This window comes from Pantherophis guttatus, chromosome 3 (assembly GCF_059756535.1).
Source record: "Pantherophis guttatus breed Tessera chromosome 3, ASM5975653v1, whole genome shotgun sequence".
Taxonomy (NCBI): domain Eukaryota; kingdom Metazoa; phylum Chordata; class Lepidosauria; order Squamata; family Colubridae; genus Pantherophis; species Pantherophis guttatus.
The window spans coordinates 25,562,243-25,589,811 of NC_142065.1; the positions used below are offsets into that span (position 1 = coordinate 25,562,243).

Sequence of the window (27,569 nt, forward strand, 5' to 3'; positions counted from 1 at the left end):
CCCTGAGGAGGCCCACTCTGTGCGAGCGTACTGGCCGGTGGGAGGCTATTGGTGGCAGAAGGCGGTCTCGTAAGTACCCCGGCCCTAAGCCATGGAGCGCTTTAAAGGTGGTCACCAACACCTTGAAGCGCACCCGGAAGACCACCGGGAGCCAGTGCAGCTCACGCAGGAGAGGTGTTACGTGGGAGCGCCTCGTCGCCCCCATAATCCCCCGCGCGGCCGCGTTCTGGACCAGCTGGAGCCTCCGGCTGCACCCCAGGGGGAGCCCCATGTAGAGAGCGTTGCAGTAGTCCAGGCGGGAAGTGACGAGTGCCTGAGTGACTGTGCGTAGGGAGTCCCGATCTAGAAAGGGGCGCAACTGGCGTATCAGGCGGACCTGATAAAAAGCCCCCCTGGCCACGGCCGTCAAATGATCTTCCAAAGACAGCCGTGCATCCAGGAGGACGCCCAAGTTACGAGCCCATACAGTGGCCTGGTTCACACATTACATTAAATTCAAATCAATTTGGTCAATGTTGGCTTAGTGTGATCTGTTCATCCCTACCATTTATGAATTTAGCTGTATGTATAAAACTGACCACTTTATTTGCTTGTTTGTTTGTTCAATTTCTATAGCTGCCCAACTCAACCAAGTGATCTGAGCAGCTTAATATAGTTTGCTTAACTAGCCATAATTCAAAAAGTCTTGCTATAGTGTGGTGTTATATTTGAACTAAAAACCAATTTGGTTTAGTGGTTAAGATACTTGGCTAGAAGTGGGGAAATTTGAGTTCTAGTCCTTTCTTAGGTCCAGAAACCAGCTGGGTGACTTTGGCTACTCACTTTTTCTAAGCCCTAAGAAGAAATCATTTTATTTTATTTTATTATTTTATTATTTATTATTTATTTGTCAAGCATGTATAAGATAACAGATATAAGTATAAACATGATTACGAATACAGGAAATGGATACGAATAAATGGGGACACAACTAGACAGGGACTTGTTCATATAATTCCTAGGAGTCGCATTTAGCTGAAATGCAAAATAAATAGATGATAGAAAAATTCATCACGTGAATTTTTCTGAAGGGGAAAAAGTACTACAGTGACTCCTCAATTGAAAATAATCACAGATGACGGTAATAATTCAAAACAGGTGTATTGTTTAAAAACACAATGTGCTACATCTTTTACAATTAATTATCTGGTCCCAAGCAAGCTTGGATGTCTTTATTATTCTAATAGAATAAAGAGATATTTTGCCACACCAGCAATATGTGAGGCAGTAAATATGAAGGGTAAATGGCCATCTTCATTCATCTCCCTGAATGAGTCCTCCAGGGAGGCATATCTATTGTCAGTTAAATGATCTTCCCCAAATACTGTCATTGTATGATAAGAACGGAAGGAGATTTGCAGGGGTTTAAATATTATTGATTCTCTTACATAACTTTGGGAAATTTCTTTTCTTGCTACAGGAATCAGGTTTGTCTGTCTGGATTGGCGGTCGTCTTGATCCTCTGGAGAATCTCCCTCCTCCTGTGGCTGTAATTCTCATCACAGCAGTCATAGCAATGTTCACAGAATTTGCCAGTAACACAGCTACAATCATCATCTTCTTGCCTGTCTTGGCAGAACTGGTAAAAATACTCATATGTATCTTTTGAACAGCTTGCAGCATAAGCTCTCTTTTCTCTTATCAATGAGGAGACCTTGGCCCAGGCAGTAATAGCTGCAGTGGTGGGTTCCTCCCGGTTCAGTCCAGTTTGGTCAAGCCGGTAGCAGTGACGATATGATGTCACCGAACCGGTTCTCCCCCCCTGCCCTCCCACCGCCCCACCCCCCCCACGTTATTCTTATCTTTTATTTGGTCCCATCCCCAATCTATTGCTGCCTCCTGAGTCCCAGCTGATGACTAGAGGGAAAAAAACTGTTTAAACTCTTGCCGCGGGGCTTCAAAGGGCCGTCCTACGGCTGATCAGTGTTAAAAGCAAACAAATGAGTCGGGTCGTAAGTGCGAGGACTGGTCGTAAGTGCGAGGACCTTCCAGAAACGACTCTGACCAGCTAGCCACGCCCACCTAGTCACATGACCTCCAAGCCACACCCACAAAATAAGCCACGCCCACAGAACCGGTAGTAAAAAAATGTAGAACCCACCCCTGAATAGCTGCCCTTACTTACTAATTTATCTTCTGGGTTGCATTATATCCTTGCACATGGCCATCCCTTTTCTGATAAGCACATCTGTAGAAGCTTTTTCATAGGACTTGGAACAAAACTTTGAATTTGTGTAGATCTCACATTGGGACTCCACTGAATTTGAAGAAACTTCAAGGAAGGGAATTCCTTTTCTTGATGTAATGTTATGCCACCAGAGTCGAAATTTTGGGTTTAGACAACTTAGAATTTCGCCGTCTTCGGTCTGACCTAAGCATAGTACATAAAATCATCTGCTACAATGTCCTACCAGCCAATGAATACTTCAGTTTCAACCAAAACAATACAAGAGCACACAATAGATACAAACTCATGGTAAACCGATCTAAGATAGACTGAAGAAAATACGACTTCAGTAACAGAGTTGTCAATGCCTGGAATGCACTACTCTACTCTGGTTGTTCCCCAAATCCCCAGTCTAGACTTTAGACTGTCTACTGTAGACCTCACCCCATTCCTAAGAGGCCTGTAAGGGGCGTGTATAAGCGCACCAGCGTGCCTACTGTCCCTGTCCTAATGTTTTCTTTTATTCGTATCCTTTTCATCTATTTATAATTATGTTTACACTTGTATCTGTCATAAAATGCATGCTTGACGAAATAAAATAAAAAAAATATAAATATAAATAAATAAATAAAAACAGGGTTTTATTTGACATTATGCTTTCCTTGAAGTATTCTGTCAAGTGGGTTCCTATGGGATCATCTAGTGAAAGCGTGTACAAATGCTAGATATTATTTATTTATTAAGTTTATTTGCTGCTTATCTTGCTCCTGAAAATCTGGTTTAAAATAAAACAATATTATAAAAGATTAAGTAAGATAATAAATACCTTAAGTAAGATAATAAATACATTAAAATTAGCAAAGAAATAGACAGAATGGAAATCGGATCTTCTAATCCAAAAATCATTTACAGGATGACATGTCCCCATCCAGGCCTCAGGCCAGTTGACAGAGCCAGATTTTCAGGCCTTTATGGAAGGTCAAAAGGGCTGGACAGATCTCATATTGGGGAAATATGATGTTCCAAAGGGTTAGTACTGTGACAGAGAAAGGTCTTCTCCTGCCCACCCCCCAGCCAAAATTTCTTGGCCAATGTGGTCCAAAGCATGCCCTTATTACTGGTGCAAGTGAGGTGGGTCAATTCCATTGGGGTGAGATGGTTCCTCAGGTAATCTGGACCCATGCCACAAAGAGCATTATAGATAATATCTGGAATTGGACCTGGAAGCAAACTGGTAACCAGTGCAGCGCACATAATAGAGGTGGAGAGAGATATCTTCGGTCCTTCCTCAAAGATATATAATTCACTAATAAATTATCATTTAAAGTCTCATTTTTTTAATTTCTGTTTTTCAAAGGCCATTCGTTTGAAAGTGAATCCACTCTACTTAATGATACCAGGAACTGTAGGATGCTCTTTTGCCTTCATGCTTCCAGTCTCTACACCCCCAAATTCCATTGCTTTTGCTTCTGGCCATTTGATGGTCAAAGACATGGTAAGTTGCTTTATAAGGTAATTATTACTATAACAAAATTACCAACAACACAGGAAGGTGGATATTTATTTATTTATTTATTTATTTATTTATTTATTTATTTATTTATTTATTTATTTATTTATTTATTTGTTCGATTTATATGTTGCCCTTCTCCGAAGACTCAGGGCGGCTTACAATGCTTTAAGCAATAGCTTTCATATTTTTGTATATACCTGCTTAGTCGGGCTTTTGGCCCCCCCGAGCAGTGTTCTTTTTATACAAAGTCAGCTTATTGCCCCCACAAACCGGGTCCTCATTTTACCTACCTCGGAAGGATGGAAGACTGAGTCTGAGTCAACCTTGAGCCTGGTGAGAATTGAACTCGCAGTAATTGCAGGCAGCTGGCAGCTAAGTACTACTTTAACAGCAGTTTTTAGTCCGCTGCGCCACCAAGGCCCCATATCTTGATATCTTGGCCCCATAGGCTCAGTTAATTTGCAGTACCACATGTCACCATAGTTACCATTTCACTTATAGATTGTTTATCATACGAAGCTCAAAATTAGTTTACAGTAAGAAATTTTTAAAAAGCAGTAGAAAATGGGTACAGGAAGGTGTGCCAGATAGATATTTGAAGCTAGTCTGAAGGTAATAGGGGATATGTTTAAATTAGAGCTGCATAGAGATAGTGTTTTGAATTTTCCACCAAATTTGTGAGCAGAAAAATTGGGTGGATGGTTTTGTTGTTCTTGAAAAGAAAAAAAATCCCACCCCACTTTCTCAAGGTAGATAATACCACGATGGAGGGGGGGGGGGGGGGAAACAATGAAAAGTTCCTTTGCAGATTTTTCATTTGAAATTTGCCTGAAACATGGGAAGCTAGGGAGGCTGCAGACAGCTGGAGCAATGATTTTCCAATGAAAGATAAGACATTCATCATACACTACAAGGGTGTTGGAAATATTTCCAGTTCTAACCATTTTTGAATTCTAAGAATGAATTCTCTGAGTTTTAAGTACTTCCATAATGACTGGCGAAGCTCGTTTTGTAAAACAGATGTTTTGTATTAAAACCAATTGCCACACTTCTTCAGAATTTCAGATTTATTGTTCTCTTATCTGCCAAAAACCAAAAAATTCTAAAGAAATTTTCCCATCAAATTGATACGTCTATTTACCTAGCACTAGAATTCACTTGTTTTCTTTTCCACCAAGCAGGGCTGGCGTGAAACCCCCTCCCCTTTTTAGTTTTAGCTTTTAAATTGTCAAAGGGGTTTTAGTTTAGTTTAGTTTAGTTTCAATGTTTTAAATTTTTGGGCCACAGTTATTTAATTCTTTTAATAATTTTAAATTTTGTATTGATATGTGTTTTAGTCTGGCTGTGCACCGCCCTGAGTCCACTTGGAGAAGGGCGGGATATAAATTGAATTTAAATAAATAAATAAATAAATAAATAAATAAATAAATAAATAAATAAATAAATAAATAACACACTTTTAAGGAAGAAGTGAATTAGCAATGATTAAGCAATGATGAACGTTTCTGCCATTTCCCCAATCACATGCATAGCTTTGATTTATACCACAAAGGAAGCACATACAATATGATATGATATGACATGGCGTGTAACTCTGCCTGGTAGCTGCATATTTTACCTAATGAGAGACATCATAACTTCATAGCAGTGGAATATAGATAGGGAAAAGAGCATGGGGGGAAAAAATGGAACAATTCTCTTTCCCCTCATTGCCAGCTTCCCAATTTAGCTACCAGCCTATCATAAGTATAGACCCATTGACATGGAGTCTTTGGACTTTCAAAGATCATGTGTTCACCAAAGAATTCTAAATAAATATGCACATTTGGATAAAAATATTATTTTTCTTTTGGACTGGCTAAAGAATATAAAGGAATGAATATTGTTAAGCAAACATCTGCATGTGAACCAATTCTTACAAATTTCCCCATAGTTGGTCTGAGGTTAGGGTGGAATAATTCATTGGCATGATTGAAAATGAGGCAACAATTTTGGGAAGAATGTGAAAAAAAGGAATCCCAAAACCAACTCATGACCTATGAAGCAACTCACAATTTAGAGAGCACATCCTGTCATTATTATTTCCATGACTATTGGAGGCCATTAATAATGAGAGAAAAAAAAAAACTATGGCCAAAACCTATTGCTTACTTCTGCCCAAATTGCAAGATGGTTCTTGTGTTCTATGACTATGCAGAGATTTCCTTTTTGTCCATTGCTATTCATATTCACAAAAATGTTGTAAGTAAAGTATATTATAGTAGGCACCAGCTGGAACTCTCAGGAAAGAACTTGGGTCATCTCCATATCTTTTGTAGCTACTACACACCTTGCTTCATAGAGGTGTGGAGGTTCAGTGGCTTAATGATGCTGGAGATGGTCTCTGCTCTAATGGTTCAAAACCTAGCACTCTGTGGCAGGGTGAACTCTCATCATCGCCTAATAGTTCGAAAGCATGTTCTATGCGAGTAGATAAATAGGGACCACTTTGGTGGGGAGATGAGCTGGTACTATGTGAAGCCACTCAGATTCCTGTCGGCTCTGAACCTTCCTGGTTGGAGTGCCTATTTACTAGGTGGCTCCAGGGAAGAGGGGGAATGATGCTGCAAGAAAAGAGCTGTTCATCTTTCTTTCTGGTGCAAAGCCAGCTCACCCTCCTGTGCCACACCTTGGGAAGCATGTGAGTGTATTCTACAACAGAGCTGGTAAATTGGCATCCAAACTATTATTCTGCAATAGCATTATGATCTCCTGGTTAAAGTAACAACACTGTATGCTAATAGTAATAGTAATAGTAATAATAATACAAATTCACCATCAGTCAATTGGAAAAGACAGCTTTACTCAGAACAGCTTCCATCCTGTGACAAAATCTGTAACACCATCAAGCATCCAGATCTGCCTATCCCAGGTCCTTGGAAAGGACTCGATAGGTAGACAAAAATGCCAGACCCAGTTTGAACATCTGGATGACTGTGCGACCAACCATAATAATAACAACTTTGCTTTATATGTACAGCATTAGGAACATATCCAGTAATATGAGCTCTGGTGGCACAGTGGTTACAATGCAGTACTGCAGGCTACTTCATATTTTTATCCAGACAATGTTATGTTTCATTTGTTAGTTTTATTGATATTGTTTCCTGATTGCTTATTTGTACCCTATCATTAAGTGTTGTACCTTATGATTCTTGATGAACGTATCTCTTCTTTTATGTATACTGAGAGCATATGCACCAAGACAAATTCCTTGTGTGTCCAAACACACTTGGCCAATAAAAAATTCTATTCTATTCTATTCTGTTCTGTTCTGTTCTGTTCTGTTCTGTTCTGTTCTATTCTATTCTATTCTATTCTATTCTATTCTATTCTATTCTATTCTATTCTATTCTATTCTTTCTCTTCTGTTTATTCACCACGTCCCTCATGCTTTTTTTGTTGAAAAGGAAAGGATGGAATAATTTATTGAAATGCCTTTTCTTGGAAATATTACTCTCAGGCTTCCTTTATCTGGAAAACCCTCCTTTAGGAAATGCTAAGTTGAGCCGTGGTGGCGCAGTGGTTAGAATACAATACTGCATGTCTTCTGCTGACTGCCGTCTGCCTGCAATTTGGCAGTTTGAATCTCACCAGACTCAAGGTTGACTCAGCCTTCCATCCTTCCGAGGTCGGTAAAATGACCCAGATTGTTGAGGGTAATATGCTGACTCTGCAAACCACTTAGAGAGGGCTGTAAAGCATTGTGAAGTGGTATATAAGTCTTAAGTGCTATTGCTATAGTATGGCTGTATCCCAGCCAGAGCAGAGATATTAGCAAATGAGGTCTAAACAGCTAGTCCTGGGAGAGTTATCCCTAGTATTGGGATATTTACTATCCCTAGTAAATATCTAGTTTGATCTTTGAGCAAGTAACTGCAGTTTCCTTACTCAAAATTGCCCCATTTTATTAATGATCAGGTTTGCAGGACCTTATGATATTAATTTATCACTGTCTTTTAAAATAGAAAAAAGGAGTATAGTAATTATTTGAATTTTAATCCTTTAGCAGCTCATTTCTTTTCTCTCCCATCATTGCCTAAAATGCACATTTTCCACATTAACTGATTGAATACATTTCTGTATTATTACTGGAGTTTAACTCACCATGAAGTTCCTGCAGTGAAATATTCGTGGCTTCCTTGATCTGGAAATTGTCTGAAATCCCATCCTTAAAGCCATTGCACAGATGATTTTCTGGAAGATGAGATGTAAATATTATAATCCATTCATGAAACAAATAGTTCAGACTATTTTGAATTAGTTCTAAATTAAGAAGGATGTATTCAGGGGAGGGTTCCAAATTCTGTTGCTACCGGTTCACTCATGCATGCGTGCTCATGCGCGCAGTGCTTCTGCGCATGCGCAGAAGCATCCGGGCGGGTGGGCGGAGCCTCCCACTGCCACCGCTACCGGTTCACCCAATCCGGTGTGAACCAGTAGCAACCTATCACTGGATGTATTTCAACTGAACATTAGAAGAAACATCCTAATGGCAAAAAAATCCAACTATAAAAGGAAATATCTGGTATGCCATTGAGTCTCTTTCCAGACCAAGGTTGAACAGCCACTAGTTGTAGATCGTGGAAAGCTAAACGTCTTAAATTGAGCAGTGGGTTGGGATTGATGACTTCTAAAGCCTGCTCCAGTTTTATAAGTCTGTAATGAGCCACAGCCTGCATTCTAAATCAAAAATATTTACTCTCTTTGCTTTCTTTCTTTGCAGGCGAGAACTGGCCTACTGATGAATTTGATGGGAATCTGTCTTCTGAGCTTGGCCATCAATACTTGGGCTATGAGCATCTTTCAGCTAGGCAGCTTTCCTTCCTGGGCCAACATCCATATGGAAAATGCAACCACTCTACTGGAAGATGCTCAGAACATTACTTTGAACTTAACTATAAATAAACTTATATAACTATTACTTAACTATAAGTAAAGCAACTTTATTGATGAGATTGGGTGAGAAAACGTCTGTCCTCAAATCTGAGCACTAAATTAAATTGATATTGAATACAGGTATGCATGGAAGGACATACTGTTGATGCGCCTCCACCATAGGACCATCATGTGTTTTTGTTTGTTTTTACAAATCTTTGTAAATACTCATTGACTATTTGAAAGACATAAAAGACTTTTTCATTTTTCATTCAAAGAATTATCAAGTAGCTCTAGATAGTCTTTCACTGTTTGAGCCCTGGAAGATCTTTTCCCATCTTTCGTTGTTCAAATAAAGGGGATTATTTTGCTTTACTGAAGATGATCATTGCCTAAATATAGGCATATCTGGCTATTTAATGTAGGAGCATATTACATCTGAATACAGAAGCACATGAGTAATTAAAACAATGTATCTTCCCTTGAATCAGAAAGCTTATTGCAAACTATATATTCTCTGCCAGATACAGGCACAGCAGGTTATCAAAGCAGAAATGTTTTTAAAAATCATATTATATTGTTTGACTAAGGTAGTGACAACTTAGTTGAATCTGTGATGTTTAGAAGAAACCCGGAGAGCAGATAATATTGATAATATTATAAATCTGAGTTGTTCTGAAAGATAACAGGTAAAATGGAAAATGTTTGCATATATATGCAAATACAGGTGGGAAAGTACTGAATATAGAAAGAAAAGTGTTGATCATCTTTATTTTCTGTGTGATATTTATTGACCATCTATAAACAAAATAGCCATAATAAGGTCAAATAAAGATACTCAGAACTGGCAGGGCAGCCAATTCTGTTGAACATTGATAGGAATCTGTAGTAACTTAAATGCTGTTATCACCTCTTAGGCCAGAGTTTCCTTTCTCAAAATTGTTGAAAACCCTGATATGTATTAAAGAGCATGTCAGTAGATCAATACCCTTGACTTGGTGCCTTTTGTGTCTGTTTCTTGAGGCCAAAGTACAGTACCCATTTTGTGTATTTTTAAAAATTTTGTTTGAACATGTACGCTCTCTCCTACCAGAATTACACACTTAGGGATTTTAATTATATTCTTGATCAATTCTATATGTGCACGATGATCTCTAAACAATTTCTCTAGTGACATAAAAGTTGAAGTTAAGCTGTATAAAAGAATTGGATATGGCACCCCAGACATAACCAAAAGTTGCTCTCAAACTGTAGTTTTTTTATGTGATAAAAAAGGGGTAATTGCTAAATATATGGCTAGAGAGAATTATAAATGTAATTAATGTTAATAACATGTAAATATGAGTAAAATGAAATTATATCTGGTTTTTGCCATGAATATGTCCAAGAATTTTGGGACTCAACGTTCAACTTCAAATGAGTTTCCAACACATAAAATGTTGCCTGCCCACAACTGCCATACACAAGCTTATTAGTCCTGTAAATGATAAACAATTTATTGATGAAAAAGGGGAGGGATGCAGATTTTCTGAATTAAAATGATCCTTTAACAAAAAGCAATTACTATGAAAAATTGTCAACAGTAAGATTTTGAAATGAGAACTTAGCCAGTTCTAGACTTTACCATGTCCTATTGTCTTATTGCAGACTTGCTAGATTCCTTCAGTGCATTCTTGATCCCATAAATGTCACGGATTTGAAGTAATCCAAAATAAAATGGAAAGTAAAGTTGAATGCTGGTCTGTTCTCATTCAAAAATAATTGAAAGTGAAACTTAATGTTGGTCTGCTCTCATTAAGCTTAAGTGACTGGTTACCCTTAGCATTATTCTAGATTTTTTTTTTTACAGTAGATAGCAATGTATATGAAGGAGATCTAAACTGGTATTAAGGTTTGGTTTGTATTGTTGTCCTCTAGAGTATGTTAGATTCCACCAAAAGCACTATCTGACTCCATATAAAATAAATTAATGTGCTGGGCATAGGATAGAGCAGTGTTTCTCAACCTTGGCTACTTGAAGAGGTATGGACTTCAACTCCCAGAATTCAATTCTCCATGTCAGCTAGGGAAATTTGGGAGTTGAAGTCTACACATCTTCAAATGACTTAGATTGAGAAAAAACTGGAATAGGGTGTGGCTTCTTTTTATACTTGCCATTGTCCATTGGAGAAATTTATCTGGTATAAAGTAAAATGACAAACTTCACTTGGTGGTGGCATTAGTTATTGGCAGCATCATACCTGAGAATGCTTTATCACAGGTCATAGTCACTATCTAGATCTCTCCCTCTATGTGTCCAAATCATGAAAATGGTAAAAGTTTTGATTGTTGATCTTCCCATGGCCATTAGTCCTTTGTGGGGAATTATTTGCTGCTTGGATTTGAGAGACGGATGTTAAAATCTGATCAGTTTTTATTGATTGATGATCTGTGTACTTTCAGTGAAAGTGTTTGCGTATGAACATTGATTCCAATCAACACTGTAAACCTGATTCTGTGTTATATTATTATATATGTGTGTATAAGAATTGGACTTTAAGCAAGTATAAGATCAATGTTGAAAGCATGCTTTGGAAGATTTAATATAAGGAATTGTGCTGAGGGTGTATGGAAGTTCAGCCATGAATTTTGCAATAATTAATTTTGTTATTCCTTGCCTAGGCTTAAATCAGGATTTGTTTCTGGAGCATATGTGGCAAACAGAATGCTGGGTTGCCTTTCTTACTCTCTCCTGTTAAAGGTTCATGCTAGTATAAAAATTATATTAAATCAACATCACTGATGTAAAATTAGGAAAAGGTCAAACTAAAATCATTGACATATAACCACCCAAGCATCAGATGACATAACTCCAGATACCTAAGGTGCATAATTGTGATGACTGAGAATAAAATGCATTAATTAGTCTATGGCATTGTTATGTTCTATGTGAGTCACAAGGAAGGCATGATGTCTAGCCTTTTTTTTCATGAACATGATGTAATGTCCAAATGAACGTTTCTATTAATTTCCACAGTATAAAACAAGATAATTATGTTGTCTAGGCTAGCTATAGAATTGTAAAAGTTGAAAAAAATCCAGGCAACCACTAGATGGCAATGGTTGTCTGAATTTTTGCAGGTTGGATCTCAAGCCTTTAAGGTATGGGTGTCAAATTCGATGCCTCACGTTGCCATCACGTGATGCTTAGTGACCTTTTTCACCATTCGCGGAGCTGGGGTGGGTGTGGCCTGCGCGTGATGCATCTGGCCCATGGGCCACCAGTTTGACACCCCTTAAGGGAATGGAATATTTTTGCTAAAACTACAACACTGTATTTATTTTTTGACACAAATATTATGAAGCTTCTAAAAAATTACATAGAAGAAATATCAGTGATAAACACAATGCTTATAAATCACTAATAAAAACAATAAAATAATTGCTTTAAAAAATACTAAGGCATCAGTAATGTCAACATTTTGAATGACAGAAGAACTTATCCAGCACCCTTCTTTGTTAGCTTATATTATGGCTGCTACGCACCCCTGACTGGGGAATTTAAGCATTGAAATTTTTACTTCTATAAAAGCATGTATGGAAAATAAACTATTTTATTTAATGTTTAAATATTGGGCATGATTACAAATGCAGCCATTAAAAAAACTTTTAATTTGGTCTCTATAAACTTGGTATCTGGTTTTTCCCCGCAGGAATCTTGCATCTATCATACTGTATAGCTTTTACTTTGAAGAGAGTGGGCCCACCTATTTTTAGTTATGGGTGCAGCTACTACTGGCATGTTGTGTTTGGTGTGTGTGCTTTCCCAGACCCTAAAAAAATAAAGGTTCCTGTGATTAAGCTTGATTCCTGGCAGTTTAATTTATTTGGTAATAATATATATTTGACATTCCTTTCTTTCTAAGATGTGTTTTGTTTTCCTTGCCTTAAAGAAACTATGCAGATATGTCTTTCTCTTTTTTTTTTAGTATGCATTCCTGCTGGGGAATTTTGGGATATGTATTGTTTTGAGCCAGTGGTGAAATTCAATTTTTTTTTACTACTGTTTCTGTGGGCATGGCTTGGTGGGTGTGGTGTGGTTTGGTTTGGTGGCCATGGCTTGGTGGCCGTGGTAGGGAAAGGATACTGCAAAATCTCCATTCCCACCCCACTCCAGGGGGAAAGATACTGCAAAATCCCTATTCCCTCCCCACTCCTGGGGGAAGGATATTGCAAAATCTCCATTCCCACCCCACTCTGGGGCCAGCCAGAGGTGGTATTTGCCGGTTCTCCGAACTGCTCAAAATTTCCAATACCGGTTCTCCAGAACTTGTCAGAATCTGCTGGATTTCATCCCTGGTTTGAGCCTCATGTAGAGGCATTAAGATTGTCTCCCCTTAAGGGTGGGGCCTTATCTTGCTTTAAATGTTATATTAGCTATTGCACAGAAGGAGGCACTATGTACATATTTTCATCCTTATTGTGACACTTAGACATAGATATCCTTCATGCTAGATGTTCTATGTTCGATCCAGTGTTTAACACTTGAACCCACAAGCTTAACTATGTGGTGCATTTAGCTTTCAAGCTATTTTGGCCTGGTAGTCAGTAGCTTACAGAAAAAGTCAGTAGGGTTGTAACTGGTCGTATAGTGCCTCCTATTGGTCATTCATATTATACCATTTGATATAACATTTCCTTGCCTAGCCAAAAATCCTGTGCTATCTTGGTGGTTTCCCAGTCAGTCCCATTCAGATCCCCCAATCAAGTCCAACTTTGCTTAAATTTTCCACTTCAGCCAAGGTTCATTAAGTGCTGCCAAAGTTTCTCTACCACATGATTTATGATGAATGTTCTATAATGCAGGGTATAGTAACTTTTAGAAACACATACTATAGTAGCAAGCATTCAGGAATGGACTGTATTCCAAACAAATATTATCAAAACAACACATAGAAATTGTCATTCAGATGCTTGGCAACTGACTCATATTTATAATGGTAGCTGAGTCCAGGGGTCATGGGATCACCTTCTGCAGCCTTCTAAGAAGCAAAGTCAATGGGGAAACCAGTTTCACTTAACAATCATGTTACTAATTTGCCAACTGCAGTGATTCACTTAACAAAGTCGTAAAATGGGGCAAAACTCACTTAACAAATATTAATGTTTCACTTAGCAACAGAAATGTTGGGCTCAATTGTGGTCATAAGTTGAGAACTGCCTGTATATGTACTGTGAAATTATCTTGGCAAAAGCATGGAAATGGTTTGCCATGGCTGCCTTCTGGGGATGTAGCATATAATTGTAATTGTAAGATTTCTGGGGGTCTTCTATCTGAGTACTAGCCTGGTTGGACCCTCCTGAACTTTCTTCGAATTCCTGGCTGCTGTCATTTTCTATAGTGAATATTTATTTATTTAAATGATTTATATTGCCACTCATCTTACAAAATATACTCCTCTACAGCTAAAAGCAATTAGACACTATAAACATATAAACTCCCTTTTTTATGGCCCTTATTTTTTTTTTTTAAAAAAACCCTATAGAATTAAAACCATCACATATCAGATCATATAATAAACCTGTAAATCTCAAATTCCCTGGTTATTTTACATGTCTGGGAGATACATTTCTAGGTGATTGGGTCTTTTATCTCCTAAAATACTATCCTTTTAGCATACCTATTCAACCATTAGCTTTAAAACAATTGACAATTAGTTTAACACTAATCCATCCTATTGTTATGACACAACCACCCAAATTAGAGATGCAACTTTTAATTGATAATCTGAGATGTTCCTATCTAAACAATGGAAATGATTGCTAGTTGGTTTTGTGATACACTCTTGCTTTGCATTTATATTCACAATACAATGACCTCTGGTTGTAATTCAGAATTTATGTGTCTGATGTTTGGATTATGCATTTTCAGGCAGCATTGTAATAAAATCACACCATTTGGCCACAAGGAGCCAGTATTGTGTTATACAGGAGGAACTACACTGATAGTACTACCATAGTATACATTTTTTTCACATGCTTTAGACAAACACTCCAGACCACCAAAATTACTGACCTCTTTTTTTTTCTGAACAAGAACCACCACAAGATGCTTTGATTAACATTTTCTAAAAAGATTTCTGTACATTTGCACTAGTCATCAACCAGAGAGCAAATAAATGAGATCATGGAGATATGTGCATTGAATATATCTACTGCAGAGATTATTAAAATGTGTCTCTGATACAGGGATATGAGAATGTTAATACTAGATCAAGGATGCTGAGAAACAAAATATTTTGCAATTATTAATAGAATTCAAGTTTGGAGAAATCTATTTGGAGAAATCAAGTTTGGAGAAATCTATAAGCTTGCAAATGATGGTGTAGAAAGTTAGCACCCACCCCTCTCCTAGAAGAATGAAATATTTTAAGGAAATATTTAAAAGGACAGGATAAAATAAAAGAGAAATAAAAAATCTTAAGGGAGACAGAAACTCAGAACCCCAGCCCACAAGCAGATATTGAGCTGGGACATCTTTTAAAAATGCAGATTTGGTAATCTATTACTCCCTGCAGCAAAGTCTGAACAAAGGCAGATTAGCCTTCACCCAAGAGCCAACACAGGGCAAAGCCATTAAGGCATAATAGGAATTATTGCATCACCCTCCAAAATTCAACAAACGTAGCTCAGACAAACACCTAGGATTTGTACTTTGCCTATAGAGCCAGCTATGACCCCCACAGAAACCCTACATGGCACCATGTGAGTCTGACAACAGCTAATAGAATACATGTTCTTGCACAGGATCAGGAAGCTCAAGTGCAAAGCCCAAGAGAAGGTATAAAAACCCCTCACTCTCAACTCCATGTGGTCAGCTGCCTAGAACCACCCATGTGGTTCTACTTCACCATCAAACCATCAAACCATCTTTCCAATCAGCCTCCAGCCTCCATTTTGTCTCCAGTGTCTTTCTCCCAGCTTGGAACTGAACCAGATATTTCTTCCAACAATGGGTTTGCATTTACCACAGAATTAGGGCTGCAGAGCTAGGAACTCTATGTAAGCTCTCTTCTCTGCAGCTCCCTCTGTCTCCAAAAACTCTGGAGAACTGGGGGGTTTTTTTGGAGCAGCTTTTCTCAACTGGGGTTCTGCAGAACTGCAAGATATCTCTAGTTCTGTGAGACTTCCTGATTTTAAAAACAAACAAACCACTTTTTTTTTAAAAAAAAAAACACGTTTTGCACTATGCAGTGCTAGTGCTTGCAGTGGTTGGAATTTTTATATGCCATGACTCAGCTGCTGGCCTGCAATTCATGGGTTGTATTTGTTAGATGTGAATTCTATTGTGAAGTTTTTGTATTTTGGCCATTTTTGTGCAGGCCATCCTTGGTTTCAATTTCAATTATTTATTTACCCTAGAGGAGCCAGGGTAAAAATATGGGAAAAGGCTGGTTTGGAGCCTCATGAGAAATAACAAGCAGCGGAAATCATTAGCTCCAAGTCCTTTTTGCTTTCACAAACTGAGTGAATCTGCTCATTTCCAGATAAATCGTTTATCAAATCCATCATGTTTCCTTTCCTCAGCTACTTTTCCTTTTCCTATGGATAAGAGAGGAATTGGTGTATTAATAGCTGGGATAATACATCTGAAGAGCTGATTCTTAAGATGGCACTGAGCAGTGGTGGGTTGCTACCGATTCACCCCGGAACTGACGAACTGGTAGCGGTAGCAGCAGGAGGCTCTGCCCACCTGCCCAGACGCTTCTGCGCATGCGCAGAAGCATCGCATGCACACATGAACAAACTGGTAGCAAACTAAATTGAAACCCACTACTGGCATTGAGGTTACACTAAGAAATCATTGCAAGTTGTCAGGATTGTGATTTAGGTCTAGCCTAAAATGTTGTGAAGTTGTGAAAGCACTAAAGTCAGAAAGGAGAATTATTGCAAGGAGGTAGAATCAAGCAGCAGATACGGCTCTTAGTAGGCTTTCCTCTATATGCAAATGCTTTAAATTTTAGCTTTAATTTTTTAATATAAGAATAGCCTGTTTCCCCGAAAATAAGACATCCCCTGATAATAAGCCTAATCGGGCTTTTGAACACATGCGCTAAAATAAGCCTCCCCCCCAAAATAAGCCCTCCCCGAAAGTATTTAAACGCAGAGCTGGAAATCAGGTAAGACAGCAAGAGGAGCCCCATCTTGCTCCACATGCCCCAAAATAATAAGACCTCCCCGAAAATAAGGCCAAGTGCTTATTTCGGGGTTCTAAAAAATATAAGACAGGGTCTTATTTTCGGAGAAACATGGTATCAATATTATATTAATGTTGGAACAATTTAATAAGAGCTTAGTATATGTTTCTATTATATCAAATGCCTGGTAAGGTCTCATTGTTCTAGAGTTAGACCATTCTGTGATTAAATTTAAGGAGCAACTTGATAATAATTTGTAATAATTTATCTGCAATAAATAAAAAGGAAGAGGGGGGAAAGGAGAAAAAGATTTGTGTCCCAAGGTACTGCAAAAACAAACCCAACCTACATATCAGAGCAAGGAAGACTGTGTGAGCAGATGATATAGCAAAGCATTAGCAAAAAAAGTCTAATAAAGCTTGATAAGGTTGTGTGTGCTCTCTGATTAACTTCTAATGAAACCAGCTGTGCTTGAATTTGAAGCCACACACTAGATACTTAATGGCAGCTGCATAGAGGCCATATCTTGTTATACATCTCTGTGGAATGTGTGACAAAATAAGTATTCTTTAAACCTCCCCCAATCAGGCCTATTTAACCCATTTAGGGATGGATGAAAATGATACCTTAAGCCTGTGCACATGTGAGAATACCCATGAAATTTCAAAAAGTAAAGTAAAGGGGGGGAGGGGAATTTCAGTCCCACTCATCACTAAAACCAATGATGTCATGATATCCATGTCTTTAGCTCTGAGGCAGGAAACAAAGTGAAAATAAAATAAATAAAATAAAATAAAATAAAACCCTGTTCTAATGTCAAGGAAGATTACTGAAATTTTAATGAAATAGTCTTCATTATGAAGAGGGCAGTTTTGAGTCATAGTGCCGGTAAGGATGGAAGAAGCTGAAGAATTTATGTCTCTTTCCTTCTCTCCTTCTCTTGTCTGTAAACAGCATTACTTGTCTCTGATGCATTACCAAGAGACAGAAAGAGAAAAAATGCATCACCTTAAAAATGTGGCACAAATATGGATCATGACTATGATTGAAATAAGATTAAAATGTACCTCAATTTAAGAAGATGACTACCAGTGGTGTGCCTACTCAGTCTTCTGTCCAAATGCAGCTGTGGGGGCAAATAAACTCCCCTCCACACCACTCTTTCTCTCTTCTTAATGTTCTTTTTCTATAAACTAATCGAGTGAATTCCATACTGCTCGTCTCCCACACTTCTCCTAAATAAATAAATAATTAAATAAGTTTATTGTCATTGTACGTGTATACACAGAATACCCATACAACGAAATTCACTTAACACCCAAAGACCAGGTCCAACACACATAACAATCCCCAAACACACTCCCACCCACCACAGTTCTCCACCCCTAAACCACCCAAAACTCCACACAACAGACCAAGTAATACTGTCCAACAGCTCACTGATGGTGGCCCTTTAGTTAATTGTTGAGTGCAATTATAGCTCTGGAATAAAAACTATTCAGAAAACGTGTGGTCCGAGTTTTAATTGTTCTGTATCTTCTGCCAGAAGGCAACAGTCCAAAAAGATTGTAAACAGGATGGGAAGAGAATGTTATTTAACTTTCTCAAGCAGCGAGATTCGAAGATGTCATCCAGGGCTGGTAGCTGGAGTCCGATGATATTCTGGGCAGTTTCTTAAGCCATCTCTTGGAAATTCCAATCTGGATCACAGTGGGTTGGCAATACAGCTGGACTGGTTCTTAATCTGGACTATGACCACTACAATATTTGATTGTTCATTTCCTGCTTCTTGCCTTTCACATCCCTGCAGAGAGAACAAGACTCACTGGATGGCTCCTGTTGCAACCTGGTTTACCAACCACTGATTTTTCTTCTTAGAGTGACAACTTGCAAAGCATTCCTGGCCTGCTCTCAAGTTGCCATAGGCAAGAGGGATGGGAAAATGGCGAAGTAGCATGGCAGCCAAAAACAAAAGCACATTCCAGGCATATCTCTCTCAAGGCTGTCTCCCGGAAGGGAGTGATCTCTACAACCCATGAAATTGCTCCGTTGGCGAATGTGACTGATGACACACCCTGGGGAAACAGGGTCAAGTCTGGGTGTAAATCACATGGGGTCAGAGTTGGCTTCACTTGGAATGTGCTGACATGAAGCTCCTAATAAATAACTGGATTTCTTTTGAAGCTTGGCTCGAGGCTCATGATTTAATTAGGGCATCCGTCAGAGACTAATAAAGGTATTCTTTAAGTTAGCCAAGGATGCACCCTGATCCAAACCACTCCCAGTTTGGTCCCTCTCAGTCCAGAGCCTCAGATCTTCTAAGACAGGGGTGTCAAACTCAGTTTCATTGAGGGCAACATCATGGTTATGTTTGACCTTGGAGGTGGGCGCTTCCCGAGCTCTGTTTACAGGTGCGATGGCCTCCTGCAACTCTCTGCCAGTGAAAACGGAGCTCAGGAGGGCTGCATGTAGCCCTCCCAAGCTCCGTTTTCGCTGGCAGAGGTACTGCAGGCCATTCCTTTGCCGTTTCCAGGGCAGTCCTGTGCACCCCACTGGCCGAATCTGACTCCTGGGCCTTAAGTTTGACACCGCTGTTCTAAGATCATGGCTAACTCCCTGCAGGGGAATTTGCCTCTATGTTGCCTCACCAGTGTTTCCCAAAATACTCCTCATATGCAGAGGTTTAGGGCTCATTTTTAAACTAGGAAAGAGATTTCTTGTTTCTGTCAGCTCTGTGTTGATGACTCTTTGAGTAACGGGTACATTTTTTTATTGTGTTTGCTAATCAGGGGTTCCATGTGACCCTTTTTAAAACTCTTTTTCATTATTTGGGGAAGTGTCATTTTGCCTCATCCATGGCCTATTTCACAATATTGTCAGCGCTACCATTCTCTTACAGCACTGGTCAAGGATGGGCCTTCCTCAGCAGTGAAATACACTTATCTTTGCTACCAGTTCAGAAATGTGAGTGCACGCACCTCTTTTGCGCATGCACAGAGCTTTCTGCGCATGCACAGAGGGTCAAAAATGGGACATAATGACATCCCGGGGGTGGGCGGAGCCTCCTGCCGCCGAACCTATCGGTTCGCACAAGCTGGATAGATCCAGCCGGATTTCACCGTTGGCCTTCCTTGTTATCAATTACAGGTGCAGAGGAGGATCAAGGGTGAAGAGGGAGGAAACACTCCATGTTCCTTACAGCCCCACTTCTGTGCTTGTGATCTTTACTCGGAATATGTCTGAGAAGAGATCTAGTATTAGTCTCTAATTCCACATTGAAAAATAACTGAGCTGACTGGTCAACTTATCTTGCCTCATGTTAAAGAGAGCAGCAGGTGGTTGTCTCTCATATTAGCAGGTAATGCTTGGTGGGAGAGAAAACTCTCTAACTTGCCCCACATTAAAATGGAAAGGTCTGTAACAGTGATTGGTTTCATTAATGAGAGAGTCTGGCCACTGGAGCAGCACAATAGATGCCAGCATATGTTTTCTGAAAACTCCAGGTTTGGACAATAACAGTTTTTAAAATATATAATGATAAAAAGAAACAAAATTCTGCAAATACAAAACTAAACATCTAAATTAAAAATACTTATAATCACCTTCCTCAGGGATCCATTAACCATTGTAGTTACTATTTAAACTTTTTATTATCTCCCCTTGTTTAATTTATAAAGCCCTTTATCATCAAGTTAATTTCTCTATTTTTGTAATGTAATCCATACACAGACTCCAATCTTTATTAAAAAACCTCTGTAAATTTCGCTGACTTTTGCCATCTCTCTTAAAATGGTTAAATATCCAATTTTCAACATGTGGAGCTTCTTCAGTTTTCCATTTCTGCACATACAATCTTGCTGCAGCGATCATTATAGAACAATAAGACACCGTAGTTTTTATTCAGTTCTTCTTCCATAAATCCTAAGAAGTACAGTTCTGGTTTCCTCTGCAAAGGATTCCTATTATTTTCACCAATGTCCTATGGATGAGGATTAACATATTAACCTGTGCATGACGAAGGGCTCTGGAAGAGAACAAAATGAGATTAAAAGTACCTAGGGGGGAAAAAAACCGTAGGAGCAAAAGTACCTTCGTATTGGAAGAGGGCCGTAAATAGCTTGGAATGGCTTCTCCAGGAGTGGAGAGGGAGAACTGTGGGCAGAAGTGATACATAAGGATCAGGGGTAGGTTCTACTTACCTTTACTACCAGTTCACAACGGGATCGTGTGCACGCTCTCGCTTCCCTTGTTTCTGCGCATCCGCAGATTGTGGTGGTGGTGGGCGCATCCGCAGATTGTGGTGGTGGTGGGTGGGGCCTCCCACCGGTTTTACTACCGGTTCTTGTGAACTGGTCTGAACTGGTCTGAACTGGGGGCAACCCACCACAGATGAGGATAGGACATGAATGGGATGCTTTGGGAACATGTAAAAGGGGAGTGCTTCTAAGTGCTAAGCCCTCTGGCTCTTGGATTGCTCAAAGAAGTCCTTAAATCACCAAAGCCCTGCATTCAGCAAGAAGAATTTTTGAACCTTTAGCAAAACAAACTGAAATATAATTCCCTCCATCTGTAAAAAAAAAAAAAAGAAAGAAAAAAAAGAAAACTTTTTTCTTGCTCTTTGCAGGCTTTTAGAACCTGTGACATCACATACACATTTATTCCATAAATGGAAATGGCTTTTTGATGAGATCAGCTACAATTTTTTTAGGCAGTATGAAGGGACACATAGCCCAATCAATGGGAAAAGTGGAGGCTTTTAAAAAGAATGGTCTGTCTAATGAAAAAATATTTCCATTCCCACTCTCTTCTAGCAAAACCTAAGTGGGTATAACTTCCTTTCAACGTAACTATTGAAGAAAGGAGGGGAGATATGAGTGGAGAGTGAATGAGGCCAATCAATTTAGCTTTTTTAAAGCAATTTTTGAGGGCAAAATGAATGCCTTAACTTAAAACACCCATTCTATAGCTTTATAACTGCAAAAATCTGCCTTGGTCCTAAAGTTGTGTACATTCCCTCTGTAATAAGATTTTAAAACAAACACAGAAGAAAATTCCATTAATAACCAATAAAGAAAACTTTTCTTCTCTGTGAAAGAGGAAGGGGAAGTGAAGAAGGAGAAATTGTTCATCGTTTGGTTTTTGAGGTAAATGATTTCAGCAGTTTCATAAGGAAAAAGGCTTCACGGGATGTTATTAAGCTACACAATTATAATATTAATAACAAATGCTGCCCACTCAGGCACTATATATGTATTTATGTCTTCCCGTGTTTCTCTGAATTATTCATCTGAAAAGCGTGCTCTTAGCTCACTTATCATGGAATAAACATTTCACCTAAATGTAGAGAAAAGACTTAGGGGGAAAATACAGTTCAGTCTGAGCTGGAAGGAGCACAGAACAGCCAAGCTACATCATCATCTTATAAAATATTTGTTTTTTCTTTATTACTCTCTTTATGTAGGATTAATACTATGAATGGCGGTTAAGAAGAATTGCCATTCATAAAGATGGAAGATTGTGCTTTATTTCATGTCATGGGTCCAGTCAAAAGACATCTCTTCAAGTTGGTATTGATATTGTTTGCTTTTCAAGAAGGAATATTATAAACCAGAATAAAAGCAGAAAAAGTTGAATATTCACTCTTCAGTTTTAATTCAGCTGCCGTTGATTTAACAGAACACGTTGATTTCAATGAGAACACTATCAAGTCTAGTTTGAGTCGAAGTTAAGAAATGGCTGGTTCTTTGGATCATACACGGAGAAAATATTTGGTGACTATAAGCACTTTTGGAATTTGAGAATATGTCATGGCATTCTAACAAAATGGTTGTCTTGGTAGGCATGGGTAGTCACAAGAAATTAGACTCATCTTATTGTTTATCTCCCTTTGCTGTAAAACCTCTCTGATATTGTTTTTGAGATATGGGCAACTGGAAAACAGTCAGGGAATTACATAATAATTGTGGTACTTGTTGTGTTTTGTATTGATCTCTTGCTAATGTCCAAAAAAATCCTGATTGAATTTTTGCATTGGTACAATGCGCTGCATGAACAGATATTTTAAGTTTGGAAACACGATTTCTAAGTGAGCACAGTGCCATCAAAATATGCTCACTAATATTAAATTATTTATTTATGTAAAGCATTTATATTGCAGCCCATTTTATATCAAATTCTGAGCAGCTCCCAATCAGCAATGAAAACAATATCAATAATAAAATAACACATTACAGAAAAATATTAAAGTACGTAGCAATCAGCTGATTAAGTTAACCACCATGAGTCAGTGGTACCGTAATTCCGAGTGACCAATCTCAGTGCAGTGTAAAAATAAATGTTCCCTAGCTTCTGCTTTTTCTGAATCTTCTTTTGCAATACTAAGCGTAGTTTTAACAATATACTACTAGTGCAAGGAAACAGATTGGCAGAGTTCCTCTAGAACTACAATTATTAATCATTATGTTTAATATTATTGGTATGATATTCAATCAGCAACAGGCACAAATGGAGGAAATGTTGTTATGTATTCTTCTTTAGGGTACACTGCAGATTGGATCAATAATTTAAATGAACAGTTAAGGTTATTTTTTTAAATTAACATTTTAAATTTTAAATTTAATTTAATAACTCTTATTTAAATCCAGATTTTCAGGGTGGTTCAATCCCATTTTTTTGTTGGGTTTCAATTAATTAATTTTATTTTTTAATCTTAAAATAAGATGACTATTTTCAGGATTGCTGACTGTTTCCAAAGGATCTGGGAACTTCTTCATAAAACTGGGTATGTGTAGTTTTTTAATATTTTAACTGATATAGTATAATATCCTCGCTTGCTAGACTACATTGCTAGTAAGAACTGTTCCACTAAAGAAAATATAGGTTTGTTAAACCTTATTTTGAGAATGCTTTCGTTACAAAGATTTGGGTAATATAGCAGAGAATTGAATGATTGTATTAACATAACCTATATTATTCTGAAGTCAATGCAAATGAGTTTCAGTTTATTGTTTGAAACGATTACTTTGCAATTGCATATTTTGTACGGAGAAGTGCAGAGTAACTGCACGAAGATTTCTTTTCAAACCAGTCCAAAAATAAGCATAGATTTAATAGTATATGAATGTAACTGAACGGTTGCCTTGCAATAGTATTTCTGTTTCATCAGCTGATTACAAACAATTTTGTTTTGGTATTTTGCTAAGAGTTTATGGTGACCAATGCATGCAATAGTATTATTTTTAATTGGGTAAAATATTGGGCTAGAAGCAAAGAGACCCAAGTTCTAATCCAATTCAACCATGGAAGCTCAGTGGGTGACTTTGGGATCTTTTTTTTTTTTTTTGGTCTGACCTACCAGTTGTTGTAAGGAAACGTAGGGGAGGAAATACAATGTACATTGCCTAGAGCTCCAGAATGAAAGGTAGGAAACAGAATTCTCCTTCAAACTTGAATGTGTATATGTTTCTACATATAGAGAGATATGTGTGTGTGTGTAAATGAAATATGTGTATATAAGTGTGTAAAATATTTTTTAGCAATTGAAACTATTTTATCCATTACTGACACAGGTTGGGAATCTGGACCTACATTTGGGACATTAAGTTCCTAAAGATACAAGAATTCATGCTGGATATCTGGCTTGCTTACTCCAACCCATTACCATCCAGCCACAGCCAGCTGTTATCCTTATGTGTGATCTGTTCCTGCATTGCAGCATCTGTTGGAGGCCTCTTCTACTGCTGGATGTTTTCCTCTCTGCAATATTCCTTCCAGTTTTCTGCCTTGGCATCCTCTGTCCTTAGTTTCCTCATGTTCTTAATCCTCTTTTTGGTGCATCCAGTCCGGTGCCTGTTTACCACAATTGTGCCTACATTAGGGACTAGACAAGGAAGAAGGCTGCTGCTGTCTGCCTGCTTTATGATTGTAGCTGTCAACATTATCCCAAATATTATGAACAATATCCAAGCAATCCTGAAAATCATTAAATGCACCTGCAAGAATTCCATGGAAAGCCTTGTGGCCTCAATGCTCCTGTTGGGTAATGTTTCGTGGGACTTCAGCCACTCTCTGAAAATCATAATTGACAAGATGCCATATAAACTCTTTAATTCAAGGGATAGCCATGTTCAATTTAGAAATCACAGTAATATCTTCCAACTAAATGAGAAAATGGTTAACACCAGCCAAAATATCAAGGAAGACTTTTTATATGCTGATAAGCTGGTCCAGAAGATAATACTTTTGACCAACCGGGTGACGGCTGGGTTCTTTCTCTTTTATCTCCTTTTTCAAGCAACATGGTACCTGAAGAACTATCTTACAGATGTTTGTTTTGATAATATTTATATTACCCCAGAGCTGGAAGATTTGGCTCGGGAAAACAAAACAGCTGATTTGCTGATTTGCACATCCAGGAAGTTAATTAAACCAACCAGCTTCAAATTGTCCCCAAAAGAACTCAAGGCTTCTCTCAGACACGTTTTTCTTCTCACATTAGTTCTAGTGGTGATGCTGCTTGTCATAGCAACTGACTACATTGCCTTTCATTTGGCACAAACAGCTGTAACTGAAATCACTCAGATCCCTGTTGTCCCAGTTACGTTCTGGGTAAAATATGAAGTGAGTACTGAAGTCTCTAGTTTGGGCTTAAGTTGGTCTCTTTCAGCCTGGAACTTTTCAGATATGTTGGGGCCTCAACCTCCAGGATTTCAAATAGAGCCATGAAATGGCATTTGCCAGATACATTCATTGTCAAATGAATGTATCTGGATTCACTATGGAATTTTAATAATGTAGGCAACAAATCAGCTTAGCTGAGCCCACAGGACAGAAGGCTTAAAATCTGAAACACCAAACACTACCTATTTTCAGGGAGAACTTCATTTGGCTTCCTTTCCTAATTCCTGTGTATGATACAGGCAACATTTTCACAACCTGTCCTGCATTTCTGGCAATTATAATGTTAAAACAAAAATAAAAACAACATTATATCAAACAAACCAATCAGCAAACCAAGTAATAATCTCAACCTCTTAGTTTCCCCTTCAAAGCTAAACCAATCTCATAAGAGATAAACAAAATCAAATTTGATTAGAAAAAGATGAATGGTGAAAACGTTAAATGTGTACAGTACAAATATTCAGTTCCAAAAGTGGTAAATACCACTTGGTTAAAAAAGAAAATGCAAAAGACAGTGTGATGTTCTGGGCGGATCTTAAGATGTCTGACTTTTCACCCCCTTTGAGGTGGCCTCTACATTTCTAATCAATAATTTATTTTGTTGTTTCAGATCAAACTAAATTTTATGGATTTTTTCCAATCTTTCGTCATGGTTCCATTTGAGAGAAATTACCATCAAAACCTGACCTTTGTTTCTTCTAACTGCTTCATGCAAACACCAAATCCTCCCAACACAGCTTTGGTTCTGGCCGTTCTGCTTCTCTTTTGCATCATTTATGCTACGGTATTTTTGGAAGCATACTCACACCGTCTGCGCCGAAAAATTTCAGCCTCCTTTTTTCAGAACCAAGAAAATCAGAGAATCCAATACCTCTATAAGAAGCTCATTAGAAAGCACAAGAAAAAAGAGCAACAGGAGGCATCAGTACTTTGTTGAATGCTATTTTACAAGAGCAACTTGCACCATTTCTAGAATTAACAATAATTAAAGCCAATATTATTTCATCACAATTCTAAAGGAAAAAAGTAATAGCGGGTAATATAGAAACCGGATGATACACAACTTAAAGGAGTTTGAATACACAGATTTATCATAAAATAAAAAAGTCCCATTTGAATCAAGCACAACTCCTGATGATTACATAAACAGGTGCATTTATTTATTTGTTTATCATGTTTTTAGAGCTGCCTAACTTGCAACAACTCTGGGCAGGATACAATTTTTTTTTAAAAAAAAAGCCTAATGCAAAAGATGAAAGATGCCGGTAACCAGAGAACCAACATAACCTGCACAGCTACCAACATAAATTGCACAATTGCTTTTCAGAACACGAACTCCAGGTAAGTCACAGCCTGAAAGGGAGAAAACAGGTTTTCAAGGCCCATGTAAAGGGCAGGAGGGCAAGGCTGTTTAAAAATCTGAGGAAGACAATTCCAAATGCACATTAAAAAGGAGTAGGGCCTTGATTGTATGGTTTGCTGCTCTCTTGATTTTCTTTATATCCTTTCCTGAATATTTCTGATTTACAATATAGTTTCTGCATTATTCCCTGCCTCAGAACATTAGGAAACTGTAATACCTAAAACGTTTGGCAATTGTGATAGAGTTACAAAATGTGCAAAAGAAGAGATTTGTGGCTATTTTTAACCCTTAGGCTTAATTGGTTAGTTAGTATTAGATATGGGTACTGCCTCACTCCCAAAAGACTCTAGTGTCTTAAAATACATAGCGAGAAATCAAACAATAAAAACACACATGTATCCAGAAAACAGCCACATTTATGAGAAACCAAAATCCAACATAGCCTCTGCACCCATCCTAATCCTAGGCCTGGAAGCTCAGCCACATTTCTAAGAATGTTTGCAAGACCTGTAGGGCAGGAACCATATGAATTTCTGAGGGAAATGCTCTTGTAGAGGGCTGCTCAGTGCTCACTTACATCAATATGCTTGGTCATGCCAATGGTTCTCTCTTTCTTGCAATTCTTCCAATATTGTTTCAAGTGATCAATTTCCTACACATCCAGTCTCAGGGATGGGTTCAGAGCAGTGGAGAGTTGACATGGAGGCCTTAGTC

At 38.2% G+C, this 27,569-nt stretch overlaps 2 protein-coding genes across 2 annotated transcripts in view; both read left to right on the forward strand.

Annotated features, from left to right (window-relative positions):
- Positions 1-8,687, forward strand: part of SLC13A3 (solute carrier family 13 member 3) — a 54,383-nt gene extending 45,696 nt beyond the window's left edge. The window contains exons 11-13 of the mRNA XM_034413852.3: positions 1,460-1,621; positions 3,564-3,701; positions 8,485-8,687. Coding sequence (XP_034269743.1) covers positions 1,460-1,621; positions 3,564-3,701; positions 8,485-8,676 — 492 coding nt within the window. The 3' untranslated portion in view covers positions 8,677-8,687. The remainder of the gene's footprint in view (positions 1-1,459; positions 1,622-3,563; positions 3,702-8,484) is intronic.
- A 14,805-nt stretch (positions 8,688-23,492) lies between these two features.
- On the forward strand, positions 23,493-26,589 carry OCSTAMP (osteoclast stimulatory transmembrane protein). Its single transcript, XM_034415276.2, has 3 exons — positions 23,493-23,594; positions 24,382-25,432; positions 26,103-26,589. Exons 1-3 carry the CDS (start codon positions 23,533-23,535, stop codon positions 26,427-26,429), a joined length of 1,440 nt encoding a protein of 479 aa, XP_034271167.2. The 5' UTR covers positions 23,493-23,532; the 3' UTR covers positions 26,430-26,589.
- The last annotated feature ends 980 nt before the right edge of the window (positions 26,590-27,569 follow it).